The 12344-nt window shown below is 38.9% G+C and overlaps 1 protein-coding gene across 1 annotated transcript in view; it reads right to left on the reverse strand.

Moving 5' to 3' along the window:
- Positions 1 to 12344, reverse strand: part of Enpp1 (ectonucleotide pyrophosphatase/phosphodiesterase 1) — a 61024-nt gene that overhangs the window by 20491 nt on the left and 28189 nt on the right. Inside the window, exons 4-12 of the mRNA XM_028766420.1 lie at positions 11695 to 11820; positions 10465 to 10525; positions 8144 to 8241; positions 6052 to 6131; positions 5801 to 5920; positions 5112 to 5221; positions 3327 to 3392; positions 2962 to 3034; positions 374 to 482 (exon numbers count right to left, since the gene is read on the reverse strand). Coding sequence (XP_028622253.1) covers positions 374 to 482; positions 2962 to 3034; positions 3327 to 3392; positions 5112 to 5221; positions 5801 to 5920; positions 6052 to 6131; positions 8144 to 8241; positions 10465 to 10525; positions 11695 to 11820 — 843 coding nt within the window. The remainder of the gene's footprint in view (positions 1 to 373; positions 483 to 2961; positions 3035 to 3326; positions 3393 to 5111; positions 5222 to 5800; positions 5921 to 6051; positions 6132 to 8143; positions 8242 to 10464; positions 10526 to 11694; positions 11821 to 12344) is intronic.

The raw sequence follows: 12344 nt of genomic DNA on the forward strand, positions 1-12344 counted from the left end.
AAAATCAGATTTATCATGCTAAAATGAATTGAAGAGATATGTAAGTATGTGTCCCAATTAAACCTAAACTTACTCAAATTTAATGCTGGAGATTATTTTTAGTATTTTCAATACTGGTGTAGAATTTTATCAAATCAGAGAAAAGGTCAGATAGGTTATGGCTGGCCATATCTACAAGTTTCTTTAATTTTATACTTTACTTACATTTTATATTTAATGTATTTTCCCTAAAATCTACCCCTAAGAAATCACATTTAAAAGCAAAAGGCTTTATCTACAACATTCAGTAAAAATAATGAAACAGGAATCAATTGAACCAATTCTTTAAAACACACTGTTTAATCCACAGAATGAATGCATGAACTCAGATTACCATGATCTGAAACAAGGATGAGGTTCAGGCATTTATCCAAGCCCAGGTCCTTCAGGCCATCCATCAGCATGCCAACCATGCGGTCAACCTTCTGCAAGGCCCTGATGACCTAGGAAGGGCAAGCAGCTGTGTGTGATGCACTCCATGCTAAAGCTATTTCTACATAATCACAGTCTCATGAAAGGAAGAAAGGGAGGGAAGGGAAGCAGGAAGAGAGGGATGGAGGGAGGGAAGCAGGGGAAGGGGGGAGGGAAGGGGCATTGAGGCATTGATAACCTATGATAAACTAATACAGGTCAGGATCATAAAACCTCTGCCAATCATTAAGAGTCGAATTGTTCAGATTGTATATTTATTCAACTATGTACTCTGGGGTTACCATTAGCTAGTCCCTCCCTGAGATTCAAGTATCACACTCTGACTAGATTCGATTAAACAGCAACAAAACAAATGCCCCCTCAAGTCTGCAGTGTCTGAGCAGAACCAATGCCTTCTTAATTAGCATTTCATTTCCCACTAACAACTTTGTCTTGAACTTTTTAATCATTTAAATGGTCACTGTTATGAGCACAATGTTTCCTGATTTTCAAGGGGGATAAAATTAATCCATAAATGCTTCATGCAGTTCTATTTACTTAAAAAAAAAAACTTACAACTCTCAGGAATGGAGACCCTTATTTTCTTACAAAATGCATCTATTTTGTACATTGATACTCCAAGGCTATATAGTAGTTATGAGTTTGGGTAACCTGCTTTCTGGCAGTTTATTTTCCTGGTGCATTGTAAAGCCACACAAACAAGCTTTTGCCTCTGTTCTCTGTCTATCTTCACTTACAGCTTCTACACCTTCAACATGTAATACAAGATAAAATCCTTCAACATGATGCTTCACTCACAGAATGACATGGATTTTAAGTTTTAAATATTGAAGTGGTTTTCAGGTGCCAGTAATACTAAGAGAGTTGAAAAGAATTGATTAGTATGATTTGAAAAGTAGTGGGCTTCATCCAGAACAAGAATACATTAGGAAAACAGGAGAAAACTGAGCAAATCAGACAGGGCTGCATGGATCTTAATCATATGACCTAAATAAACAATTGGTTTTTAGCCAAACTGACTTTGTCATGGATCTTACATACCAGTGAAATAATACAAATTCGTAAGTAAAATAATGAAAATTGCACTGGATGCCTAGCCAATTGTTCAAACCATAGTAATAATCATGAGAAGAGTTTCTTGAGTCTTACTGTGAGATGGCCAGTCTGGTCACGCTTCTTCATAACCCTGACTCTAGCACGGAACATGTCTGCTTTACTGACGCCAGAGTCAGAGCTGGGTAAAGTGGGGCTGCTATCTGCCATGGAGCTGCTAGACACATATCTGGATGGAAAGACTGCCAAGGACAGAAACAGACCTGGCTGAGGACTAATTTCCCTTTTTCGTCTGATATGAAAGCAACACAGAATAGTATCTCTCTTTCAAAGGGTTCAAGTCCGTGCCAAGCACAGGGCTGAAAAACAAGGAAAGATGGTCTCCTCAGAGGCTTAAATTCACTTAGACCAAGAAGCATAGACATGGCTACTCAAAACAGAGCCCGCAGTAGACATAGCAGACCAAGCTTCCATCTGGACAAGCAATAAAGAATCCTAAAGACTCGTGAACTATCCAACCTTTGTCACCTAGACAGGGAATTAGTGGGAATGTGGGAGAAGGGTTTATTACTAAGGAAGACAGTGGGTTTGTAGTCTGTCTTCTGGACACATAGGACGAGAAAGACCTGACAACACCTCTTCTTCATCCTATGTCCAACAGGATCCCCAAGTCTTTAGTTTGTATTTTATCTCAGGCCATAGGAAAGAACTCACACATCAGAAGAAAACAGAACACAGGATGCAGGGAGGAAGAAGTTCAAGTTGCCTTGCGTGCTAATGCTCTATACTCCACAGCATGTGAACGGCACGGTGACATGAACTGAGAAAGCAGGAAGTGCTGCTTAAGTTACAGTGACCACAGCTAGGAACTGGCTAAATTTCTAAAATATGGCAGGTCGAACAAGACACATTATGATCTTTACTCCGTAGGTGAATGGTTCCCATCTCTAGTGTCACAGCAGCTAACATAGTTATTGTTTGCCGGGTTCTTCCCTTTTGATAGTGTCTTTCATGCTTTGAAGTCCCAGCTCCATTATAAGCATGGCTCACAGTCAGGAGAGTGTCTGCTAAGAAGAGGATATTTCCACAGAAATTTGGAGTCTTAGATACTTAAAGACTTCTCATAGAGCACTCAGGTTAAAGGCAAAGAGAGGATATGAAGATTATGGAGAGAGGATACAAGATTCAGAGCTGAATACATGATTTAATAAAAGTTTAATGTAGCACTGTAAAAATGTAAGCAAAACCAGTTCTCTCAGCTCATCTCTTGCTTTGTTTAAATTGTTATTTTCGGTTACATAGAATTTTATGTAACATGCTTTCCAAAAACCCTAACAGCTTTCTTTCCAGAAGTCACAGTACCTTACAGAATGTTCTTGAAGTCCACTTCAAGAATACTAAGTTTAATGAAGTGATTATAAATAAGAATGAACTTACCTCACTGCTGACTGGTCCGTGTGAATGCCCTGAAGAATCTGGTTCTTCTAAATACAGAGTGTAAAAGTGTGGTCTAAATCAAACAGTATCAAAATGTAATATTTTACGAACACATTGAAAAACAGAGTGGAAAGAATAATTCAACAGTTGATCCTGATTAAAAATCCTACAGCACTGAGGTAGCATCCCTACAACTCTGAGGAGCCATTTACAGGCTTGGGCTTCTTCAAAATGAAGCTGTAATTGTTGACCAGTTTCTTTGGATGTAAGTCATCAGAGCAAACAACAGCTTTGTTATAGTATGTACAGAAGCACGTGACGTCTATGAAACAAAGCAACCTTTGTCCCAGAAATTGTCTACATACCTTTCATATCTAGGAAGCTGTAGCCACTCAAGAACAGATAAAATCCTTTCTTCAAATGGTACTGACCTAAAATTGAGGATAAACAAATTAAACCAAATCTGCAATAACTATGTCAAATGTCAATCTTTTTTTTATTAAAAATAGTAGTGATACCAGATAAAATGAAGGTATCTGCTGCATTTGAAATTATTTGAAATTTATTTGCCATCCTGTAATTTCAATATCAGGAAACAGATGCAGAACTGTAGTTTGATGTCTATAAAGAAAGACCCTGTCCCACAGACTCCCCCTGCCCCAACACAACAAACACAAGAAGGTGTTATTTTCAAACTTAAATTTGCTTTTCTAATGAAGACCAAGATTTAACTTTATACATATAAATGTGGCTGGGCTTAAAAAATTGTTTCTTGTCTTCTTTTGAGGCATTATACATTCAGTTGAGAATGGCAACTGTCACATGAAGAACTGGTGACTGGGAAGCAGACACAGTGAAAACAGACTACCATCGTCTACACAACTTTCCTTCAGTGAAATTAGTTCTGCCTTCTCTGGTCACTGGGTTCTGTGAACATTGTCTTCCAAAGCCTGTTCACCCCACAAACCATCAGCTGTGCCCTTTACTACATCTAGGAAATCTAGGCTGTCCCTCACTAATCTGTAGGTTTGCCTAGGCTAGTGGGATGCACCTTGGATCACTCGATCTATGAGATAAAAACTATGGCGAGCAGCTGAGACAAGAACATACCATACACTCACCTTCCATGAGCCACACAGAACACACAGTATCAAGAGGTGACCAAGGAAGAACCATCCTTTGCTAGTCTGGGATTTGTGAGTATTTTTGACATTCTCAGGTAAGGTATGTTATAAGTTTAATCATAAATTTCCAAAGTATAAAAGAAACTACTTTGGTAGTTTTGCTAAAATGAACGAAAGAAAGTTCTCCCTAAAATGTCTGTACAAGTTTGAAAATAAATCAGAGAGCCCATCTAATACACCCTTATGTTAGAGAGTAAATATATTAAAGCAATTTAGAAATGGAAGCACAGAGATACAACAATCTTCTTTTAAACAATGTTCCAAACTTCACCATGGCGTAGTTCCTACTTATAGATTCTTTAATGCATCTCTTTTTTCCTTCTCTTTTACTTTCTAGAGTTAAAATACATAGCACCACTATGCTCAGAACTGTTTCCACTGTGATTTCTCTGTGCCTGTGCGCCTCTCTCTCTCTCTCTCTCTCTCTCTCTCTCTCTCTCTCTCTCTCTCCCCCCTTCTCTCTCTCCCGCCTTCTATTCCTCCTTCTCTCCCTCTCTCTCTTCTTCTCCCTTCCTTCTATACAATTGTCATTTGTTTTTATTTGAAACCAAGTTTGATTATGAAATTCTGGATGACCTTGCATTCACATAAACTGGCCTTGATCTCACTCTGCCACCTAGGCTCGCCTGAAACACAACCATCCTGCCTCAGTGTCTTGCTACATGAATTACAGTCCTGCACCAACATTCCCAGTATTCCCTCCCCCCCCCAAAAAAAAAAAACAATAACAACAACAAAAACATTGCCCAAAGATCAAAACACTTTTTGTGTTTCTATAAACTGTTCATCTGATTTTACTTTCTATTCAGCACCATCTAAGACTCTCTAAAGAAGTTCTTATCCAGAAGATCTTTAATTCAGAGTGTCATTCAAGTGTTGGAACTGGGGACTGAATTAAAGGAAGAGTAAAGAGAAATAGAAGCTGCACTATGTTACAAAACCCAGGGAAAGTTCATCCATGCGTACCCATTATACACTTTGTAGATATCTGGTAGAATCCCATCAATTTCTACATCTGATCCAGGCCAAAAGTATGTGCCGGACTTGAGCTTCTGACGATTAGCAGTCACCCAAATCTGGCAAAGACAATGGAAGGGAGGTGGATAGTGAGGATACCAACCTCTAAGGAGACAGAGAACAGTACCAATGCATTCTTCTTCAGTGACAGTGTTTTCAAGGTCTAGCAGTTAGGCTACCATAATCGTGTATATGAGGTATGCTACCAAACCATAGTAGTTAACATCTTTATCCCCTTAGCATTACTTCAAATTATCTTAGAAAATTAAATATTAAAGAAGCTGAAAACATGAAGAACACTAATTTGATCATTATGTGCTGTATACCTACATCAAATTATCATACAATGTACCATAAACATATAAAGGTAAATAATAAATAATAAAAACTATTATGTCGAACAACTAGAACTTCAGGAGAGAAGGCTCAGCCAGGGGGAAAAAGAGCCTTGGTATAACCCAAACCTACCTCTAAAGTAAACTGTGCAGTCATACATACATATCAGACTGTCAACAGTTGCCAGCACTACACAAGGGAGATCAAATATTGCCGAAATTCCTATGGAATCAGTTTAATATTCTCTGATTAAAATAAGTATGAATAATAAACTGTTTTAGTAGCCACGACAAACAGCTTACCGGCTGCCCTTTGTACCACAAAGGGTTGAATTTCTCTTTACTTTTAAGTGAGAAAGAAGCATTCATCTGAGGATCATACATCTTGTTGTCAATTATGCCATGGGATTCTGGATAAAGTCCCTAAGGAAAGAGCAACCGCAGATTATAGCTCACATCCCAAAGCAAATTATCTCAGTCTCGCCTGAAGTTGAATTATGCCCTTCAACTACATCTTCCTGGTCCCAACCCAGAATGCCTGGATGCCTACTCACTGTGACGAGGCTGTAATGATTGGGAAACGTCTTGGTAGGGTACATCGGCCTCATGTTTTTAGTGTACGTTCCACAGTTTTCTAGACAGAAAACAAAATAGCAACAGACATTGCTATTAGGCATATCATGTAAAGTAATTATTCCAGGATGCAGATCACACAGCCAAATCAAAATTCAGAACGAGTCAAAAGTAACACAACCATTACAAATTTAGTATTAAAATGAAATAAAAAGTGTTATTTATTTCTCTCTCTTCTCCTCTTTTCCATGTAACCCAAGCTGGTATCGAGTTTGGTGTGCAGCAAGGGAGAAACTAAACTTTGAGCTTCCTGCCCCCACCTCCCCAGTGCTAGGATTACAGCTGTCCACCATTATGCCTGTTTTATACAGTACTGGGAACTGAACCCAGGGCTTCATGTATGCTGGGCAAGCCCTCTACCACCTAAGCCTCAACTCCAGACCTTATATTCTTTGTTAGAAAACAATATGCAAATGATTAAGCCAAGTAAGCAGTTATCCTACAATTATCAGTAGCCTGAATAGATGGACAGATGTACTAACATGACACTTGGAAGAGCCTAATACTTAGTGTTCAAATAGCTAACTAACAGTAAGTGTAGGGAAAAAGTGGTTGCACTCTCAGCTAAGTCTAGAAGACACAGTAGTTAAGGTGACATTGTCCCTGGCTATAAATAAGCACAAACCAGACATCCATGGATGAGCTTCTTAGTTACTTTAAAAGCAAAAGGTGTGTCAAGGGGACCTGAGAAATCAGACGCTGTTGACCTTCTCCTGATCTAGCCCTGTGTCTCACTCTTCCGAACTGTCTACTCTTGGGAAAAGAATATACAATCATTGACCCCAGCACTTGAAATGTGTTATCTGACAATAGTCCCCAGATTGACATGTGTCTTCATACATAAGGGCTTTGAGTCATCAGCCACAAGCCACAACAGTCCTGGTTACCCAGTGTTGTAGCTTAAGCTAGCTAAGCCTTGATTTGGTTGAAATGTCACACATGAGTGCCAACAGCTCCTTAAGTTTGAATTCAGGGACCATGTTAGGTACCACAGAGACAAGTCTCAGGGAAGGGCAGAGGGCTGGCTAACACCTTCCAAGTCCACAGGCCAGATTTATGCCAAGTAACTACTGAAAAGATTATCTTCCATGCAGACATTAAAAACTGAAAATTTTAAATGAACACAGCATAATGATATACATATGCATTTACTGAGAGTAAGTTTAAGGTTTAAAACAATATAATGTATTTGTCTAGGAACTATTTTAGAATTCCAGAACGCTACAATAACTGGGCATATCTCCTTCTGTTTTGGGCATGGAGACCAGGATAGCGACTGTTGAGCACTAACACCTAACAAAGTCTAACAGGTGTCACATCCACCCATGTTCTCCCACTTCCAATGATGATGCTAACTCACTAAAGTTAAGACTTAGAGCTTTATTTGTGACAGTGAGAGAAAAACCTCCTAGCTCATCAGTAATGTGGAGGATAGTCATTCAATGAGAGCATTAAGATAAAGAAACTGAAGATGGGCATGGCTAGACATGCCGATAACCTCGGAACTTGGGAAGTAAGGCCAAGAAGATCAAGAATTCAAGGCTCTCTTTAACTACACAGGAAGTCTAAGGCTAGCCTATATTACATAAGACGTCTCAAAAAATAAAACACAAAAGTGAATGGATATTCAGTTTGACCCACATGACAACAGAGGCTAGTAGTCTACATGAGTTTTATATTAGTTTCCAAAACAGTCAGCTTTCTCAATCCTATTTTGACATGAAAACTTAGGAAGTAAGTAAATATTTTCCCAAAATTCTCAAGAAAAATAAATGTGAGTAGTCATGGTCAAGGGTTAAGATACTAGGACAACCGATTAAGCTAGAAGTATTCTGGGGGCAGTTTCCACGATCTACAGTATCAACACTAGTGTTCTGACAAGTTCAGCGCTCTACAAGGGAGAAGTTTGGTAAAACAGTGAAAGGCTTCACAGTACTTTTCCAAAACCATCCCCCTTCCCTCATCCATCTCCAAAGTCATGACCCCTCAGTACTCAACTCTGAAGTTACTCACTCAGCTTGCTAATGACAGGAAGAAGTCCACCCCAGGTGCGCAAATATTCAGCTCTGAATCCATCCAAAGAAAACAAGAGTGTAGGGGGTGATTCAAATCTGGTAATGAGTAAAAGAAAACTGTGTAAAGACACAAAATGAAGACACATCTAATGAAGATGCCCTCTCCCTGGCTCCACCCACTCCCTGGCCCCACCCTCTCCCTGGCCCCACCCTCTCCCTGGCTCTACTCTCTCCCTGGCTCCACACTCATGAGCGTTTCTCAGTGAGGTCAGCATGCAACTGAGGTAGTCTGAAAAGTCAGCAAGACAAGAGAATGTCCTCTACGAATTTATATTTGTACACAAATTTTATCAAGGAGTATTTTACATGTATGTGTTATCAATAATATTTATAAGGATTCAAACTGTTTTGAGCTACAACACAGGAACTTCAATCACAGTTCCTGCCATTATAAATGTTTGGTCAAATGATACTGTCATATTATAAAATTTTTATACTTTCTAAGAAACTAACTTTGACAAATAAATGACATCTTTCTCATTAATTCTTTTTTGAACAAACTTCTGTCTCTTCTTCAGTAGATGGTACCTCATTAGACATAAAACATATGCTATGATAAGGCTTTTTTGCTTCCTTTTTATATGCTGAGGATCAAGCCCAGATCTGTCCTCACTAATGCCAGACATGCGCTATGCCCATCAGCTACCTCCCTGGATGTATTTAAGTTCAATATATTTCAAAGAGGTAAGCATATGGTGCAGAAGCTTGAGAAATGCAGTGTTCACATATTTAAACAATGAAGTGACCAGAAATGTTGAAACATGAGTCCACAGAGAGACACAGAAGGTGTGTGCCACAGAAAGCCCAAAAGGGCATAAAACAATGTATCAAGTATGCTCAGCAAAGAGAATAGCGAGCTATGGATTAAAACAAATAAACAAACAAACAAACAAAACACAGTCATACCTCAGAAATTGAGTCACGACAGTTTTACTAATGGATGGTAGAAAAGTTGAATTACTAAGTAGCTAAATAACAGTGAACACCTTTCCTACAGTTTCTCAGAACTTCAAAGTCTGAAGGCAAATGAGCTTTCTCTCTCTTATCTTCTCAGCCCTCCCATTTTAAGCAAACATCCAGACCTAAAAGCAACCACACCAAAGGAAGAACTTTGATGTACAATTCTCAGGAACTACTCTTGATGACATACCCCTCCTCAGTGATTGCAATCAACTGTGTATAGTCTCAGTCACTGTACAAAACTATGTCAATCAACAAAAGCCATGAAATCTGGGTGAGTGGAACACCAGGTAAATACACTGACATAAAATTTCCCAGAATAACATGTTCTAAATTATGACAGGAGTTCTACTTTCCAGTAAAGATCTTACATTAACTTTAAAGCAATGACTAACATTTAGAAAGAAAAACTGAGCAAGTCTAAAATATTAGTGTATCTTGGCATTTATAAAACAGCTTAGAGAGGACCTCCTCCCCCCCCAAAAAAAACCTCTCTTCTGATGAAATTATTTAGTTTAGGTTTAGTTTCTGTTGTCATTACTACTGCTTCAAACAAAAACAAAAGTTGTATGACAAAATAAATACAGACATGACCAAAATAAGATAAAAAATATAGGTTTAAAGTATTTTAAAGTCTGAAAGACATTATTTTAAACTAGTAAAAAAAAATGTATTTCTGCAAGGTAGTAGTGGTACATGCCTTTAATCCCAGCACTAGACAGGCAGAGGCAGGCAGATCTTTGAGTTCTGGGCCATCCTGTCTACTGAGGGAGTTTCAGGACAGTGAGGGCTACACAGAGAAATCCTGTCTCAAAATAAATAAATAAATAAATAAATAAATAAATAAATACATAAATAAATAGTAATTTGACATGAATAGTTCAAAAAAGAACACAGATGAATTACAAAACTCATGTAACTTCCTCTCATAGATGTATTATTTATGCCAAAACTACATACAATTACAAAAAATATTTTTAAAGAACTATAATTTGCTACAAGTTCATAACCAAAAACTCCAAACTAGAGCCAAGATGCTTTCTTCCATAGAAGGCTACAAACACACCACCCACTCATTGATAACAGCCACTATTACTCATGGTGTGTCTCTTTATACTAGCTTCCAGAGTGAGGATCATACCGCAGACTTCTGGAGAACCAGCAGCAAACATGGTCTGGTGAAAGCAAATGTTTAATTAGCCAATGATTTATTACTGATTTTAGTCTTAATTTAGAAAGAGAAAAAAAAGACCCTTCTCAAAAAGGGAAAAATATGTATGTCTTGGGACACGAGCTTACTCTGCTGGACACTGTGGTGTGTCGATGCTTTCACACACTTCTTCTACCCAACTCTTCTTTTCTGGAATATTTTCAAAAAAATAAAGTTAGCACACTTGATAATGGCAGGAATGCAGTGTTTTTAGACACAGCAACAGGGATCTCCAAAGCAAAACAAACAGACATCTCGAGGCATTTACAGTAGACAAATACCATGAATATAAACAGTTGTTCTGTTTCAAAATAACAGTCAACAGGAGAAAACAAAACTGCAGGATGCCAATATACTACACATCCTCCTGTCTCTGAATATTCTGCACCCACAGATTCAACCAACTGTGGATTTAAAATATTTATTGTTTTGAATGGCATCCATATTGAACATTACACTTTCATTTCACAAGTGGTGTTGCATACCAATTACTTACATAGCTGCTGTATTTCACAGGTACTGTGAGTAATTGAAGAACATTTAAGGTCTGTGTGAAGACATGCACAGGTTATGTGCAAACATGATGCAATTTAACAGAAGGGACTTAGCATTGGTGGACTGAAGTATCCTCACAGGTTATTGTGCTTGACTCCATGACATACAGGGACTATTCGGTCTTTGTGAGAACTGAGATATAATTCCTGTTTCCTAAATCTTAGTATTTTCAGCCAGAATGTATAGCCTGTCCCAGTCTCCCTACACAATTGGTACTTTGGTGGCTTAGTTCCCTCACATTTAGACTCAAGTCTCTTAGAGATTTCAAGACACCTTATAATTCTTGAGCAAAACATTAGGGCACTGTTAGCATCCTTCGAACTAATTTCCCATCTCCAGCCATTCCTCCCTGAATGTGCCTGGTCTCATCAAATCATGGCCAAGACTGTGCTCCTTTATTACAAGGAAACCTTGGCCAGAACTGGAACGGGTTCCTTACTCAAGTACAGTATTAAGCATGCAAACACCATCTAAATGGCATGAGGGGGATGGTAGGAAAACAAATAGAAAATTGGCTTCGGGTAGAACAAGATCAACCTTGTACAGATAGTAACTATCATTCAGCTGGGTGACATCACACGTTCTTAGTTCATGATATAAGTTTTACAAGTCTTTTTAAGCAAATGTGATTGGCTCATCAACACATCTCCTCCTGTAATGACAATAAATGCAGCTGCTCCTAGGAAAGACAATGGTGAAGGAAAAACCCCCAAAGGCCCTGAAAGATGCCAGGCTCCAAGAGAGCCTAGTGCAGGGAAGCTGACCTTGGCACACCGAGCTATAGTTGATGCAGCAGTCATTGTGGAGTTTGCAGTCATCTGCACAGGAGCACACGAATCTGGACAGCCTCTTCTCACCACACCTGAATTTGTTGCAAGTCCATATATGTGCTAGACACCAGCATCAAACAAACAAATATGTGTGGCTCAACACATTTGTAAAATCAACACCATCTTGAACAAGAGGATAAGAGACGACAACTCATTTTATAACTGAGTCCTGAGATTCTGCTTCTGCTCAGCCTTTCTGAGCTAACAGATGGCAAACACACAGGCTCACGCTGGTAAGACTTCACTAGAAGCCCAGGATTTCCTTGTTTTTAAACTGGGCATATTGTCATCATCATTGTACAAACATAAGGAAACCCTGGCTGGTCCCAGCAGCCAGTGCCAGGGTTCTCAGAGTTTAGAACTCTGCATGCTAGTAAACCACTATAATTCTAGTCTTCAAGAAGCAGAGGCAGGAGAATGGCAATTTGGAGGCCAGCCACAACTATAGAACAAGACTCTTGTGTCAAAAAAAACACAAACAAACAAAAACCAAAACCCTAAATTTGACTCTGTAAGGACCCAGGAAGAGGACCCCATCTCAAGTCCCAATTAGCGCGCACCCAAGGAGACACGAGAGACTGACT

This window comes from Grammomys surdaster, unplaced genomic scaffold, assembly GCF_004785775.1.
Source record: "Grammomys surdaster isolate TR1022 unplaced genomic scaffold, NIH_TR_1.0 168, whole genome shotgun sequence".
In the NCBI taxonomy this organism is placed as follows: Eukaryota; Metazoa; Chordata; class Mammalia; order Rodentia; family Muridae; genus Grammomys; species Grammomys surdaster.